The 16477-nt window shown below is 55.4% G+C and overlaps 1 protein-coding gene across 5 annotated transcripts in view; it reads left to right on the top strand.

Moving 5' to 3' along the window:
- Positions 1–16208, top strand: part of ACSF3 (acyl-CoA synthetase family member 3) — a 59986-nt gene extending 43778 nt beyond the window's left edge. For 4 of the 5 annotated variants that reach the window (XM_082062388.1, XM_082062391.1, XM_082062389.1 and 1 more), the window contains 3 exons: positions 12216–12350; positions 12941–13052; positions 15945–16208. In XM_082062388.1, the coding sequence (XP_081918514.1) occupies positions 12216–12350; positions 12941–13052; positions 15945–16062 (365 nt within the window). In that variant the 3' untranslated portion in view covers positions 16063–16208. The remainder of the gene's footprint in view (positions 1–12215; positions 12351–12940; positions 13053–15944) is intronic. The other variant, XM_082062392.1, reaches the window with a different exon arrangement.
- The last annotated feature ends 269 nt before the right edge of the window (positions 16209–16477 follow it).

Raw genomic sequence — 16477 nt, 5'->3', positions numbered from 1 at the left:
GCTGTGAGAGGAAGGTATCACAGATCTATCAGCCTACACAAGGGGTGGCTGCTCTCCTTGTCTGACCAGCTGCAGGTCCCCGAGTCCCCTTGTCCCCTGGCTGGAAGCAGAGTCAGGGAGAGCGCTGCTTGGAATTACTGGGTTGAAATCAGACTTGTCTTATCTGCAGCTTCCACCTCCCAGGTACTGGGAGATGCTGCCGACATTCCCGGCACCGCTCCGTCTCCCGCTCCGCTGGCGCAGCGCACGGCGTGAGCAGGAGTGCCTTATTAGCACAGCTCTTTGTGAGATGCCCTTGAGTGATGCTTTTTTTTTTTTCCAGGTGTAAATGCCAGGGGAGGCTGTACTGGTGCTTCACATTCTTTCATCTCGGCAGGGTTTTGCCCTTTCTCCCAGCGTGGCTCTGACAGCAGGCTCAGTGCTGCTGCCTGCAGAATACAAACAAACTTCTCTGCTGCAGAGCATGACGAGAATTCATTCCAGGCTGGGTTTTTATTTTTTTCTGCTTTTCTTTTTCCCTTGTGCTGACCGCTCCAGGGGTCTCTGGAGAAGTTTGGAGAGTGGGGAGTGGGTTGGTTAACCCCCTCCCTCATGGGAGCAGGCAGATCAGGGGGACCGCAAAGCAGCTTGAGGTTGCGATGCAATTGCCACCCTGACCAAGTCAGGGAGAGGAACCAACCCGTGGAGACGTCTGTGTCCCTCCAGCTCTTAGTCGCAGCCATCAGGGCAGTCGGAGGGCCTGTTCCCTGCCCGCTGAGCACGCAGCGCCTGCCATTAGTGCTAATGGGAGTCAGGCACGCGCAGGGAGCGCCGAGGATGCCCCTGAGCTGCAAATCTACTCGGCAATTTTATTATGTAAATAAATGGTGCTTGCACATACACCTGCTGCTGCTGCTGCTGCTGGTGATGTTTATGGCAAGATATGTAAACAAACAGCAATTCCATTCTAATAGATTTATTTCCTTTCTCGTGAGCCATTAAATTACCTCCAGATTTCATGCAGGTAGAAATCTCTAACAGCGCCGAAATCTTGCTCTGCCTCCGTGGACGGTGGCCCGCAAAGTGTGACAGACACCTATTACCCCCAGATATTGTTTTAAGGGGAAGGTAGGGGAGAAACCTGTATCATCCTCAGCATATCAGGGTCTTTGGACATCCTCTCTTCTCTCCGACAGCACCTGAGCAAACAGGAGCTCTGGAAGTTGCTGGAAAGGGAGAGATGGTTTCCACATGAATAATTGGTGCATTGTTAACGTGTGTGTTTTTTTCAAAGAAGTTTCAAACTCTTCCCCTCAGGAGCCTTTGGTGCATTATTAATGATCACGGCACACACCAAACCCTCAGTGCACCACAGCGGAGTGGTGCCCTGGGGCAGCCCCACACCCCTGCGGAAAATGCCCACTTAATTTTGGTCATTGTGTTTCATGAGCCCAGGGAAGGCATTTTGCTGGTCCAAGTGACCAGGTGAGGGCAGATGGACTTGAGGTGCCACAAAGAGCTGCTCCACTGCTATGACAGCATTGGTTAAAGGTTGGACTTGATGATCTTAAAGGCCTTTTCCAACCAGAATGATTCTCCAACCAAAATGGCCCCGGAGGCAGCAGCAAGCCGGTCCTTGGGAGCTCAGCAGGTCTCACCATCATGGTCTGCACAGGATGGAAAAGTAGTACGAAAGCACAAGTTCAAAATTTCAACTTCACACCCTGGATCAGGATTAACAGGAGCTTTGTCAGGTCCTGTTGTAACTCAAAATATGATCCAAGAGCCTGTGGAAGGGTCAGGACCAGGGCTTGGCCCTGGCTGACTTTGATGCTGGGGGGCTGCAGAGGAGCGCAGGGTTTTCCTGCTGTGTTTCCCTGCCAAAGCGGTCAGGGACGCCAGGAGCCGCAGGGAGCAGAGGAGGAGCAGAGCAAACCCCGGGAAAGCAGCCTGATAGCAGAGAACGCGGGTGCTGGAGTGCTGGGGTTGGATGGGGGCGAGGAGCCTTCGGCAGCCCAAGCAGTGACCTGTGAGCTGGGACACGCTGCTGCACAACCAACCTCTGCAAAGGAGCCAAACCCCAGAATTTCAGAGCTGCTAATTACTGTTAATTAGCTACAATTTGTGCTCATAACCTCTGTTCTTTGCCAAGATGGCTGACAGCAGTGACAAACATTATTCATTTCCATGCAATAAATCAAGCTAAAGTTGCTTCTGTATATTTAGCCTATCATTTAGCATTTCATTAAATAGATATGTGCATATACATCATCGTTGCTGGGGCTGTGTCAATCCCCCTCAGGAACTCAGCTGCCTTGATCAATCCCGGCAGAGCCATGGGGATGCTCCACATTCACCGTGTGCCAGGTTAGCATCTCACCGAGCATCCATCAGACATTGATAACTGAATGGCCAGTTACACACCCAATATTCAACCAGCAGGTTACTGACAGCAATGGTACAGTTGCTCCTACAGGGACATGTGGAGGGATGAGGTCTCAGGTTGGAGTCCAGGGTCCAGTTCTGGGCTCCCCACTTCAGGAAGGACAAGGAATTGCTGGGGAGAGTCCAGTGGAGGGACACAGAGATGCTCAGGGGTCCAGAGCATCTTTCCGATGAGGAGACACTGAGAGAGCTGGGGCTGTTCAGCTGGAAAAGAGAAGCTGAGGGGGATCTTATTGATGCTGATCAATATCTCAGGGTGGGTGTAAAGCGGATGGACCAGACTCTGTTCAGTGGTGCCCAACGACAGGATGAGGGGCAACGAGCATAGACTGAAACACGGGAGGTTCCATCTGAACATGAGTAGAAAATTCTTTACTTTGGGGGTGCCAGAGCCCTGGAACAGGCTGCCCAGAGCAAGTATGGAGTTCCCACTGTTTGCTGCTGGCTTCTGCTCAGCTGGAGTCCATGTTCGCTTCCACTGTAGGGAGAAGGAAAGGAAAAGATGTGGCATTAAAACCAGCCTGGAGCTACAAAGAGTAGAAGAATGCTGGCACCAGAGTAGGTATATTTCTTTCTTTAGTGCTGAGGAGCCTGTACACAGCACGTAACAGCAGCTGCTGCCGCCATGCAGCCCCGGCAGCGCCAGGCTTTGCTCTCTGTGCCGCTGAGCAGGGCAGAGCTGGGAGCTTTGTGCTGGAGCTTTGCTAATCCAGCCCTGTGGTCCAGCCCAGAGCTGGAGCTCCCTTTCCTTGCACAGGACCTGAACGGGGGTTCAGCGCAGGCACTGCTTTGCCGCAGCATCTCCTCACTTTGCTCTGTGCTCAGGGGAGGGCTCTGCCTCCTGCTGCTCCATCACTTTCTGGTTGGGCTGCCCGGACCAAGGGGCTGACCAGAGCAGCTCCCATTTGCCCAGTGGCACCTTGCGTTCGGTGCCCTCCCTCTCCCAGTGCTCCATAAGTAAATTCCCCTAGTCCATCCTAGCACACTGTATCAATCTTGTTTAATAGACTGGAAAGCTTATTGCATGGCGGCAGGTCGCAAGGAGTGTCGAGGTGATGGATTGCGCCTTCCCGGAGTCGAGCGTCGTTGATGTATAATGAAATATTTATGATTTATTCCAGCTAATAAACTGGAGTGAAGTGTGTGATGTATGTGAGCAGATGGGGGATCTATTGATGCAGTTTTCATTGTGTGGGGGGAGGGAAAGGTCTATGTCCGTAACGGAGACGTATCGCAGAGCTTCCCGTCCCTCTGCCCAGCACAGCGGGCACTTGGCCGCAGGGAGGACAGATTCGCTAATTCCTATAGACGACCTTTCACACTCACCTCTTCATAGTTTTTCCACCTCCAGCCTCCTGGCTCCACTGTGCCTGTGTTACCTACAAAAAAATAACTTCCCTGGATTTAGGAGACCAGTGAGACATTGAGCTGCCCTGAAAGGGGTAAAACCTGTGAAAAGAAGTGGTCCCACAGCTGCCTTTGGGCAGTCAGGGTGACCGTCACAAGCCTCAGCTGCGTCCCAATTCAGCTGTTCATGCTGGTAAATCCTGGCACAGGGACTGAGCCATAAAACCCTGTTCAGACAAAAGGGGTTCGAGTCTCCAGGTTTTTGCTCTGCTCTCTGAACTGGTGAGAGTATCAGGATGAGGCTCAGGGTCTTCACCACCTGCCAGACTGTTGGACCAATCCCACCTAGAAAAGAAATCATCATCTTCATCAGTGATGTGTGTCTCTTTGCCAGAGGGTGAGCTCTGCCTCAGCCTGCGATGGACCAAGAGCATCAAGTATCATTACAGGAAAGCGGGAGAGAGGCAGGAGTTAATCCCAGGGCCGAGCAGAGACGGATGCTCAACCTCCTGCCCGCTGCTCTGCGGTGCGAGCAGCCAGCGAGGCCACTTTGCATCCCACCAGCTGTTCCCGTTTCTGCCTAATTAAGCCTCTGGATCGGCGTGCTTTGAGATCCTCGGCTAAAAGGCATCAGAGAAGGGCAAAGACTGATCATTCCGACTGCCTCCCTGCGAGCTTCCCGGGGCTCTGCCAGCTGGGAGCCCCAACACGACGTACTCGTCTGGTGAGAGCAGCGATTCTCCAGGTAAAGGCAGAGTGGAGGAATGAGGGAGGGTGAGCACCTCGCCTCATTGAGATGAAATCTCTGGAAATGAGGGATTGTGGTGCCAGGAGAGCAGCTGACAGCAGGGGATTCCTCCTGGAGTTTGGGGAAAAAAAAAAAACACAAAAAACTTAAAGTCTCCTAAAAGAGCAGGTGTGAGCCCGGCAGGAGCGTCAGCAGCGTGGCAGCAGGGCCTGGTGCTCGCTGCTGCTGGTGGCACGGAGCTGGGGGCACCCGCTCCCCCCGCATCCCCTGACAGCCCGACACCAGCTGCCGGCACCGGGAACAGGGCTGGCTGGGAGTTGTTTTTCCACTCAGCGCAGCTGGAGCGGCCGGTGCTGATTTCTCATGGTGGTGATGAGGCTGGTCCAGCCCCTGAAACAGCAGAGCTGGTCCTGAGCTGGGCTGGGGACATGGCCATGGGACAAGGTCCGTGCTGCAGCAGGATGCTTCCTCATGGACCGTCCGGGGTCTCCGGGGCACATTATGGGATGTGAGGGAGGTCTGCTGGCCTCTGCAGATGGCCCTGCCATCCTGCCCCATCCTGGGGAACTGTCACCAGATGGGCAGCCACACAGGTCTCTTCTATGTCTCTGCAGGTCAGTGAGGTTCTTAGGAGCATATTTTAGTGCCAGCATTGGGTTAACGGTTGGACTTGATGAACTTGGGGTTCTCTTCCAACAAAAATGATTCTTTGATTCTATGTCTCCTGGAAAAGTGGCCGTGAGACATCTCCACTCTCCAGCCCAGCTCCCTGAGGAGCACTGGGCTTAGCACAAAGCATTTGAAAGCCAAGGCTTAAATTGCAAAATCTGGAATGATTCCTTGACAGCAACAGGCCTAATTATTATTAGAAAGTACTGGAACCACATTGTGCTGCAGGCAGGGAAGAGCCCACCAGCATCCTCCCTGCCAGCCCCGCAGACCCAACCTGCTTCCCTGCACTCCTCACCCGCGCCTTTATTCCACAGGCACTTCCCGAACCTGGAAAAGCTATTCCAGCAGCCAGGGAGCTATTAAACCGGCAGGTCCAGCCTGCTGGGCCCACAAGCACTTTGTAGTCACTCTGCTGGGATGGTGGGGTGGGTGACGACAGCACTGGACACCCAGCCTTGCCCCAGAGCAAGGGCTGTGCCCAGCGCAAGGGGATGCTCCGCAGCATCTGAGCAAGGCTCTGGAGCGCCCATGAGAGCATTACCTGCCACCGTGGCAGGAAGGTAAAAATAATCCAGTTTTCTCTCTTAACCAAACAGATTCCCTTTCAAAGGGATGTTTTGACACTTCTCATCATTTTCTGCTGTGCAGCAACTGGTGTGCAAAAGCATCAGGTAACTGTGGCCTCGAGTGGCAGGGACATTCGCAGCAGGGTGCTGAGACAGAGTCACCAGTGTCCCAACTCTCCTGCCTTCCAGGGGCCACGTCCTCAAGCCAGACCAGGTTTGATAACACACAAAACTTTCTCCTCCGACACCACAGACTCCCAGGCACCAACACCCCTTCCCTCCTGCTTTTCCCCACTGCTGCCCTGCCACATGTTACTGGTGCCAGATCTGCCCAGCTTCAACCCTGCCCAACAACACAGCCAGGGAGGTCCTGAGCGAATCTTCCATATCGCAGCTGCAAACAGCAAAATCGGCTGGCTCCGATGCTCTGGGGCCAGGATCTCTTCATGGTGTTGGTGAACTGCGTGGCTTCGGTTTGCAAACCCTGCAGCGCGTCCTCAGGTGCCTGTGCTGTCCTGCTTCCCATCTGCTTGGGAAACGCCTGCCACATTTCTTCTGGGGAGCATTAAGAGCAAAGGAATAGGTATATAAATAATGTGGGGATGGTGAAAAACCTCCCAGAAGCCAGGAAAGGCCAGGTGACAATTTGTGGGTCGGCGTGGTGCCACATTGCTCTCCTGTCATCTCGCTGTGCCAGTTTTCAGCTCACAGAGCCACAGCTGCAGCTCACACATTGCAACCAACACTGTCATTGTCACAAAGCTGGTGACACGTTACCAAACAATTGTTCATCTTGCTGTCCTTCTAGGCATTGAGTGACATCTGTCCCTGGCAAACAGGGTCATTGTGTCTGCAGACCCCTTATGAGGGCAACACTGTCACTGTTCGCTGGGTTTTTCCAGCAGACCCTAGGACAGTTCTAGCTCTGCATCTAGACTGGGCTTAAGTCATCATTCCTCATGATTTACCTCAAAATTCTCATTTTTCTCCCATGCACTTCTGCTATCTCAGAGCTTCTCCAGGCTGCTCAGCATTTCATTTGCCAGCCAAAGTGTTCTCTTGGTCAATATTTGGTTCAAATATTTGCTCATGACACCTTTGATGTAGAAGCGTTGCTGTGTTTGCCCGGAACAAGCTGACCCATGGGCGAGGGAGTTGGCTCATACCAGGGCAGGTTTGCTCCTGGAACTCTGCTCTTGGGCGCAAAGAGGCTCTTGTGGCGTAGTCCCTGGGAGATCTTCCCACCCTGTGAAGGACGGGCACAAACCAAGTGGCAGAATCACAAGGGCCTTTTACATCTTTGCAAGAAGTACTTTGCAACATGAAGAACCTTCTTGCAGAAAACTCTGGGGTTTGAGTTTGAAAATAGTTTGGAAATAGGGTTTCCATTGCCATGTGTCTGCTTCTTAAAGTTGGTTTGGGCAACCAAACTGCAATCCTACAGCCATTACCAAGTAGCTATCTATAGACAACCCTTACCTCTAAACAGTTCTTACCAAAAAGCCTCATTTTTTAAAATAAAAGTAACCTGGAAAAGGTCTTTTATACCTTTTACATAGTGCCTGATGGTTCATGGCATGATTCATGCCAGCTTGTGGTGTGGTACCCGCTGAGCTTGCAGGCTGATGGAGATGTCCACAGTTCACTTTGAGGTGTTGAATGAGCCATTCTGATGCCTGGTTTTATTTATATATATATATACACGTATATACACACACATATGTATGTATAACCAGCCAGGTTGGATGAGGCTTTGAGCAACCTGGTCTAGTAGAAGATGTCCCTGCCCATGGCAGGGAAGTTGGAACCAGATGATCCTTAAGTTCCGTTCCAACCCAAACCATTCTATTATTATTATTATATTTATTTATTTATTTATTTATCTCTATATAGATAATAGTCTGAAACTCCAGTGAAGTGCAGCCCACCCAGCACAGGAGCCTGTTCAGTATGCAGCTCAGCAGAGCCTTTAACATTTCACGGAACAGATGCCCACGAAGCATCTTGAAACCAATCCAAAGGTAGCGGTGACGGCTGCTGTCAGGGAAACAATAATCCCACGGCCTTGCCAGCATCAGCTGCGCCGCAGCCCCAGCACTGAGCCACGTGTGGTGGCGGTTTCTGCCACTGTCTGCTTTTTGTCTGATGAAAGGAGCCCAGTCGGAGGCGGCCGGGACACGCAGAGATGGGAATGTGGTGTCAGAGACACTCACCTTCTCATCGGACAAAATCTCCTTCCCTGCACATCTGCCTGCAAGGAAGGAAATACTGTTTTGTCTTCATGCTGGGGAAGCATCTGAGAGCGGGCACGACTGTCCTGACCTGCTGCTGTGTCCCCGTGCCACGGGATAGAAGGGCTTGGGAGTGAAGATGGAGAGGTGATGGGGTGCTGCTGGGGTTCACCATGCCAAAATGAGGTTGTCTCACTGGTGCGAGCTCACGTCAGTCCTCCTGAAACAACAGCATAGTGCCAGGCAGCTCCCGAGGCAGAATGGGGACAAGGCTGATATGGCAGGAGGACAAGATATCCTGCAGCCTGGGAGGCCTGCCCTGAGGAGTTTGCAGGGCCTGCTGATAGCTAGAGCAGTTGTTTCCATTTCAGACAAGAAGAGCTGGTGGTTCAGGAGCAGGATCACACATGTGCTGAAGCCACTGTTTGGTGAACTGCTTCTACCACATCCCTCCTGTCCCTGCGCTGCTCCCTGAGAGCCCACGGCACGGCTGCTGGAAAGGAGGAACAGCACGAAGGTGGCTTGGAAGGTGGTGTCATTTAACGGGGGAAAAGCCCTGTTCTCTGCTCAAAAATCCTCCCCATCACTTCTGTTCACCCACACAGGCACAGTGCTCCGAGGCTGCCGGGCAAAGAGCACCGTGGGCTGCAGCTCGCTGGAGGTGGCAGCTTTAATAATGGAGCAGAAAAAACGGGGAACAGAGCACGCTGCCAGCAGCAGGGCAGTCTGCAGGGCTGGGGAACTTGTGCACAGGGACCCGCGTCAGGTGCCCCAGGGAGTCGGGCACAACCTTCGGCCCAGGCCCTTGGTGCAGTGCCAGGTTTGGAAATGACACTCTTAGCACTGTTAAACAGCAGCATGTGGGGGAGAGTCATTAAGCAAATGACAGCATCCTTTTAACTAGTCTCGCTGGCCCAGGAAATCCCCAGGAAACCTTTGCTGCGCTGGATGTGCCGGCGCACACACTGTCTTGATGTGCCGGGCTGGTAGCAGATGGTGCGGGGCAGAGGGTAATGTGGCTGTCCTCGGCGGTGGCGGTTCCCCGGAGCGAGCTCCGGCCTGTCAGCGCGGGAACTGACAGCCAGAGCCTGATGCTCGGCTTCAGGGAGAGAGGAGACAGAAAGAAAGAGACGGGGGAAAATTACAGAGCTCGTCCCAGAAGCTCACAGTAATCACAATAATAATGCCAACCGCCCGCCATGCCACGCAGGGCTGGCTTGTTTCCTGGGAGCAGAGCCCGACCCCCCCCGGCTCCAAGCTCCTTTCAGGCAGTTCAGAGATCAGAAGGTCTCCCCGCAGCTCCTGTTCTCCAGGCTGAACCCCCCAGGTCCCTCAGCCGCTCCATCACACTTGTGCTCCAGCCCCTCACCAGCTCTGTTCCCTTCTCTCAACTCGCCCCAGCACCTCAAGGCCTTTCTCGGCATGAGGGGCCCAAAACTGAACCCAGGATTTAAGGTGTGTCCCCTTGGTGGCACATGGTGCCAGGACCTCCAGCTGCTGCCAGCTCAGTGGTTGGTTATGGTACAGCTGTTCCCCAAAATCCCACTGCCGATAGCAAATCCTAGAGAATTCCCTCACGGGAATGGGATCTGCTGGGGCTTGTGTGTCCCACTGTGCACGGGCGGACAGGAGTGGGGCAGAGACAAGACTCTGATGATGGGCTCTGCCCTGGCACTTTGCTTTTCAAACAGGCTCCAGAGGTGTGGTTGACACCTCCCAGCAGACCCAAGGGCACCCAGGGATGTGTATCTCCTGTCCCCACCCGGGACCTGTCCCTGGGACCATCCTCCCCATCGCAGCACCAGGGAAAATGCCAGTGTGGCAGCTTTCCTGTGCTTCAGTCCTACAGAGCAACAGGGGAACTGTGTATCACTGAACCAGGGCTGAATTCCCTCTCCTCTCCCTGTCTTCTCTGTGTCAATAAGCAGTTCCTGGTGTCCCTGCCAAAGCTCATGTCTCTCTGCTCCCCCAGTGCCACCTTTTAATTAATGTTCACTCTCCAGTCCTGTGTCAGTCACACCTGCCACAGCGGTACCAGGCGCACAAGGTAGTTTATCACAGCAGTCATGAATTCCTTTCAACCCTGAGCAGCCAAACACTCAGAGAGCTCTAGTTTAAAACTCCCCCCAAAACTTAAAAATATTCCACACAGCCTTCGATATCCGCAAGAGCGCCAAGAGGCAGGCAGGCAAATACGGGCACAATTAATCATTCCTGGGCTGAACTGAGCAGGATGAGCTGGTCGGGATTTTGGCATGTGCCAGCTGAGCTGGGACACAGCTCTTGGGGTGAGCAGCCCAAATTTCACAACTGATGCTGATATTTCATTGCTTTGACACCAGAAATCTCTGGGTATTTGCTGCCTTTGCACACACCACATACAAACTCCACAGCTGGAAAGAGTGTTTTGTAAAACTGGGGGACACCAGGGGGAAAAGGCAGCACTGGGAGGGCCGTAAGGAGCACTGGGAAGGAGGGGAGTGAGACAGAGGTGGAGTTCAGCGATTTGAGATTAGGGGAGATTCAGGCTGGAGATGAGGAACAATTTTTTTTACACTGAGGGTGGTGAGAGCCTGACCCAGGTTGGCCAGAGAGGTGGTGGATGAACCATCCCTGGAGAGATCCCAGGCCAGGCTGGACGGGGCTCTGAGCAACCTGAGCTGGTGAAGGTGTCCCTGCTCATGGCAGGGGTGGCACTGGGAGAGCTGGGAACGTCCCTTCAACCCAAACTGTTCTGTGAATTCTGTGAATGGTGGGGTGTCCTCATCTCTGCTGGGTGACACTGAGTCCCCTGGAGAAGTGGGGGCCTCATCTCTGTAGGAGAGAACCAGGGGCCACATGGTCCTTGGCACTGGGGACGCTTTTCTCTTGGCCACCCAATGGAGATCCCAGCTCTCAACCCATCCCGAGCCCACCTGCACAGCTTACCCCAAACCCGAGGCTGGGCAGGTCCTCCTGGGCTGTGGAACCCCAGGCTGTTCTCCTGCCCTGGATTTTCAATGCGTACCTGGAGATGGAGAAAGGCGAGCAAGCATGGGAACTCCAGCAAAGGTTCACCCCACTTTGTTGGAAGCTGCGTTTTTGCTCTGCCAATCTCAGTGTCATCTCCGCATTTGAGCCTTCCAGCCAGTGGTGAGATGAGGTCTGGGAGCGGAGCCGCAGCGGGGAGCGGGCCGGGTGTGCGGACACAACGGCAGCACCTGTCAATTAAGGAGAGGATGGAGACTGATGCTAAGGGCCCCCCCGGTGCTGCCATTAAGGCTCTGAAATGGAAATGAGAGGTCCCTAGCCCCCCCTTGCCCCCCCTTGGTTGGCAAAGGCTCTATTAGCAGGATGTGAGTAATCATCTTAAGCAGCTATCAAAGCGCACCAGCTTGTTAAGCATTTAGCCAGGTTGTGCTGACGTGACCTCGCTTCTCAATCTTCCCGGCCTTGGTGCCAGCAGCTAATTACTGTGTCACACCTGCCACACGACTTGTCCCCCCGCAGAAGGGACAGGTCGGAGTCAAGGTGTTGCTCAGGACAGTCTCGTCTTCCCAACATTGTCCTCCAGCTTTTGTTATTAGCAGTAGCCACACAGGAATCGGAGGGAAACCCCTCACTGCTGGGTATCCTCAGGGCAAAGGAGTGGCAGGGCTGGTCACTGCGGCCGGGACACACACATGGTGCTGGGAAACACCCGCCATGGCTTTCATAGGCAGCTGGAGGTGGGTGTCTCATTGCATGGGCCAGCGGGTGGGAGGAAGAGGATGTTGGGAACTATGTGATGGGGGCTGAGCAGCCCCAGCAGTGGCAGAGGCGGCAGAGGTCGAGGAGGAGTCACGTCCTCCCAGGATGGGAGAACTGAGGTCTTCGTGACAGATAAGACAAGGAAGGGGCTGAGCCGGAGCTGCTTGTCTTGCGGTCCATGTTGGGAGGTCACTGGGGACCACATCCACCTGCAGCGATGGCTCCTGCGTCCGTTGCTTCTGTATTAAAGGGCTTCTGGACGCACAGTCTTATTCTTCCCTGTCCCTCCACAGAAAAATAGTGGCTGTGTCATCTTGGCATGTCCCTGGGAGCAGGCTGACATCCCTGAGGTCCCTGCAGAGATGGTCATGGGTGTCACACTGAGCATGGCCATCCCCATGTGCCAGAACAGGGAGCTGGGACTGTCACATCCATGTGGCAGGAAAGGCAGAGGAGAAACAAGGGGATGGTCCCTGATCAGCCCACTTTGCCTTCCAGGGGACACGGCAGCATACAAAGACGGCGTTTACTGGATCAAGGGCCGCACCTCGGTAGACATCATCAAAAACGGGGGGTTCAAAATCAGCGCTCTGGAGGTGGAACGGCATCTGCTTGCACACCCACACATCACAGGTACGCTGCTCTTCCCTGGGTCCCGCGGCGGGGGGGACAGGGACGCGGCCCCAGCCCCAGCTCAGCCGGTGCAGACGCAGGGCTGCCCGAGGGCTCGTGCCTGGGGGCTGTTTCCCAGCCCCCCGTTAGCGAGGCTGGGGCCGAGCGAAGAGCAGGCTGCGTTTGAAGCTGCCGTTACTTGTCTCTCGGGGCCGAAGCCGCGAAGCCTGCGGCCAAGTGCCAAGTCAGCAGCAGCTCTCATCTGATTTTGGAAATGAGACTATAATTAAATCTATCCTGCCCTTGTGCGTGACCCTGTACGAGGGGGTGGAAGCGCTGCCCCCGGCTCCACACCACCCTGTACATCGTATTCCTCCCCCTGGACTCACTCAAACCATGGAGCTTCCTGCCTTTTCCTTGATGAAAAGCTCTTTTCTTGGAAAAGGTGTCAGCACAAAAATCCCATAGTTTTCCTATACCGACATCCCACAGCATCCTCCACATGCTGCCCTTCCCTGCCGCTGGCACCTACCAGTGCCGAGTTCTTCTTCTCCCCCAGCCCCAGGAATCCCTTGAGGTGCTCAGCCCTCGGTCCTCTGCTTTCTCTGCAGACGTGGCCGTGATCGGGCCCCCGGACATGGTGTGGGGCCAGCGGGTCAGCGCCGTCGTGCAGTTGCGCAAGGGCGAGATGCTTTCTGTGAAGGACCTGAAGGACTGGGCCAGGTACGACACCACGGGGTGAGCAGCACAGGGACAGCGCACTCCGAGCCTGCAGCGGCCCTGGTGGTGACACAGTGCCACGGGCTCTGGGGATAGAGAAAAAAACGCAGCTCCAACTTAGCTCCACTAAGATAATGGAAATAAATGGGCCTCTCACCCCAAAAGCGCCTTTGATAAATGACCAAGCAGCTCTTACCCCGCAGCCCTGCACTCAGCCACCAGCAAGTGCCAGTGCAGGGGAAGCTCCACATTTTCTCAGCAGTGAGAACATTTGCTCAGCTCTTCCCTGGGTTTTGCAATCACCCCTTGCTCACCTTCCCCCCTGCGCTGGACACCAGCCCAGGCCCCAGTTAATCCCAGACATCTCCTGTGGGGTCTGGAGAGCAGGGTGACACCAGAGCACACGAACCTCGCTCGGAGCCATTGCAGTACCCATGAGCACGGCACGGAGCAGCTGCCTGCATCCTGCAAGGTTTCAGCATCAAAACCTGCACCTTCTGCTTCAAATCGGTCAGAGAATGGCCAGCACTGAGGTTTCAGGCACGGGCCGTGGGGAGCATAAGCAGGCACGAGCCAGGAAGCAGAATCACCAGGTTTATCACTAATATTCCGTTAGCAAAATATTTAATAGCAAATTCTTTCTTTTCCTGGCGGCTCCCTCCTTCAGGCGGTGGATATTTTTGGCAAGGCTGGCGCTATTTTGCAAGCGGCAGGAGCACTTGTTTCATCAGGGGCCGCGCAGCAGCCAATTAAAGATTTCCCCTGGATTTGCAAAAATCACAGTTGGGGGACTGCGATTTAGCACATGCAAGGAAGACGCTCGCTGGCCGGCTGCTGCTCTGATTAAACCGTCACGTCGTGGGGGAAGAGAAGCAAACAAAGAAACCAAACCCACGGGGGTGGCTGCTGGGGCAAGGGGGCCAAGCCCCTGCTGGGATGTCCCACCCCCACTAGCACCTCTGTGCTGTGCACACCGAAACCCACTGGGACTCCTGCTCTTCCCCGGGCACCCACAGCCACCAGCAGCTTCTGTTCGGTTTGCTGATGTCCCCTTGCAAGTTGAGATGTCCCTTCCCAGCCTGGCTCAGCCTGTCCTGGTCCGTACGGGGTCTGGTGCTCTGGGATCCCCCACCCTGGAACCCCCCCCCGGCCTCAGCAGGAGCGATGGAGAGTGGGGAGGGGTATCGTCACCGTGCTGTGGGGTGGCTGCTCATCCCTAAGGGACACCGTGACCCCCGCAGATCCCTTCTTCCACCACTCACAGCTGTGCTTTGCGGGTCACTCACGTGTTGCTCTGGGTGTCCCTGTGCTCCCCCTCATCCCTGTGTGTCTGTCCCTATCGCCATCTCCAGCTCTCTAGGCAGACACGATGCTGTTCTGCCAGTGCTGAGCAAGGTCAGGAGCCCTTGAAACGAAACCCCCAGAGGGTTGGGGGTGTCCAGCCGCCCACCCAGGGCCCTCGGGGCTGCTGCTCCCTGCCCAGTGCCAGCTCCAGGCTCCCCCCCGCCTCTCCCTCTCACCCTGTCTCTCCCGTTTATTTTTTATGTCACTTACATTTGTTTGGCCCTTTTTCTCACACTCCCTGGCAGGAGACACATGTCCCTCTTCAGAGTGATTCATTTTGTGGCTTTCGCCTCCAATCGTGCTTCCCGGCGACAGGCGCCATCCCGAGTTAGTGGCATCCATATGGCGGGGGTGCTGGTGGCAGGCGGGGGGAGGAGGGCAGGCAATGGTCGAAGGGCTCAGCAGACTTGGCACCTCACATCAGAGTCAGTGCCAGGACGCTGCCGGAGCTGGGCATGGCCCCAGGTTGGTGACACACAGGCAGCAGAAGGCAGGAGAGCCCCCCTTCCGCGCTCAGCAAAGCGCACGGGGACAACGCTCAGCACTCAGGCTCCCTCCTGCAGCAGGGAGACCCCCCCGGGGGCTGGAGCACATGGCAAAACACAGGGAGGGGACCCACCTGCAGTATCTTCCTTGGGGACCAGCACCAGGAACACAGGGGGTCCGGCGGCCGTCACACTGCTGAGCTGTTTTCCCTCCCCATTGCTAACGAGGAGAATTGACAAATCTGCAGCAGGGTGGGTGTTTTGGGGTGCTGGTGGGGTGCATTGTGCTCACAGGTTGCTGCATGGCAGGGCTGGCAGCCCAGGGACCCTGCACAGGCAGCATCCCCACCAACGGGGCTGAATGTGGTAGCAGGGCCGGGTACTGGGGTCTGTGGGCAGCCCCAAACACAGTGAGCGATGAGCTGGGTCCAGGGTCTGGCCAGGCAGCACAGGCAGGAGCAAAATGGTGGCAGAGATGAGCTCATAGGATCATCAGTGGGCTCCTAGGGGCTGCTGGCGCTGTGGGTGCCCCCAGGACAGCTCATCCTGCAGAGGGACTGCTCTCCAGTCCCCCTGGTCTGCAGCACAGCGATGTGTGACCAGCGAACGCTGCGACAGCTCAGCCCTGCTGCACTCCTGGGGTCAGCGCTGAGCCTGGATGGAACCAGGGCATGGTCAGAGTTCCACCGAAGGTGCTGTCCCATGGTCCCACTGCCTGGAGAGCCAGGGCGATTTGGCTGGGCACTGCAATGCAGGGTCCTGGAGCAAATCCCTAGTGGGTCTGTCTTGGATCAGGCTCTGAGGATGAAGGGGCTGGAATCACAGATGGTTTGTGTTGAAGGGACGTTCCCAGCTCCCCCAGTGCCACCCCTGCCATGAGCAGGGACGTCTTCACCAGCTCAGGTTGCTCAGAGCCCCGTCCAGCCTGGCCTGGGATGTCTCCAGGGATGGTTCATCCACCACCTCTCTGGGAACCTGGGCCAGGCTCTCACCACCCTCAGTGTAAAAAAATTGTTCCTCAAGCGCTGCTCTGTCAGCCGTAACAGACTGTGCTTCTGCGTTGCAGGGACAGCATGGCGCCATACGCCATCCCCACCGAGCTGATCGTGGTGGAGGAGATCCCGCGCAATCAGATGGGAAAAGTCAACAAGAAGGAGCTTCTGCAGCGCTTTTACCCAGCCTAGCGCACAGCCCCAGGCCAGGATGGGGAGCCTGGGGGTTCCTCCATCGCACCCATCCTTACTCTGCAGCGGCACTGACGTGTCCCCAACAGTGATCAGCAGCAGTAGCTCTGGGCTCATTGCAGTCTGGTCCATGAATAAAGTGCAATAAAAGCAAGATTTGTCCTGTGTGGTCTCCTCCTTGGCTGAACTAAGCCCAATCTGTAGGGCCACCTTGCGCAGGAGCTGTTTGCAGGAGGCTCAGGGCAGCAGGGGATCAGTGCTGGGGGGCAGGACCCCACCTGTGCCAGTGCTGGCGACAGCAGCACATGCTGGCCAAAGTTGCTCTGTGTAGCCCCCGTGTAGGTGCTGGGAGGCAGGTGAAAAGGTGACACCACAAACACCTCTGCACCCTTATAGCTCTGCCTCAGGCCATGTG

Source organism: Streptopelia decaocto, assembly GCF_964273445.1.
Source record: "Streptopelia decaocto genome assembly, chromosome: 11".
Lineage (NCBI taxonomy): Eukaryota > Metazoa > Chordata > Aves > Columbiformes > Columbidae > Streptopelia > Streptopelia decaocto.
This window is presented reverse-complemented; position numbering and strand designations above follow the sequence as displayed.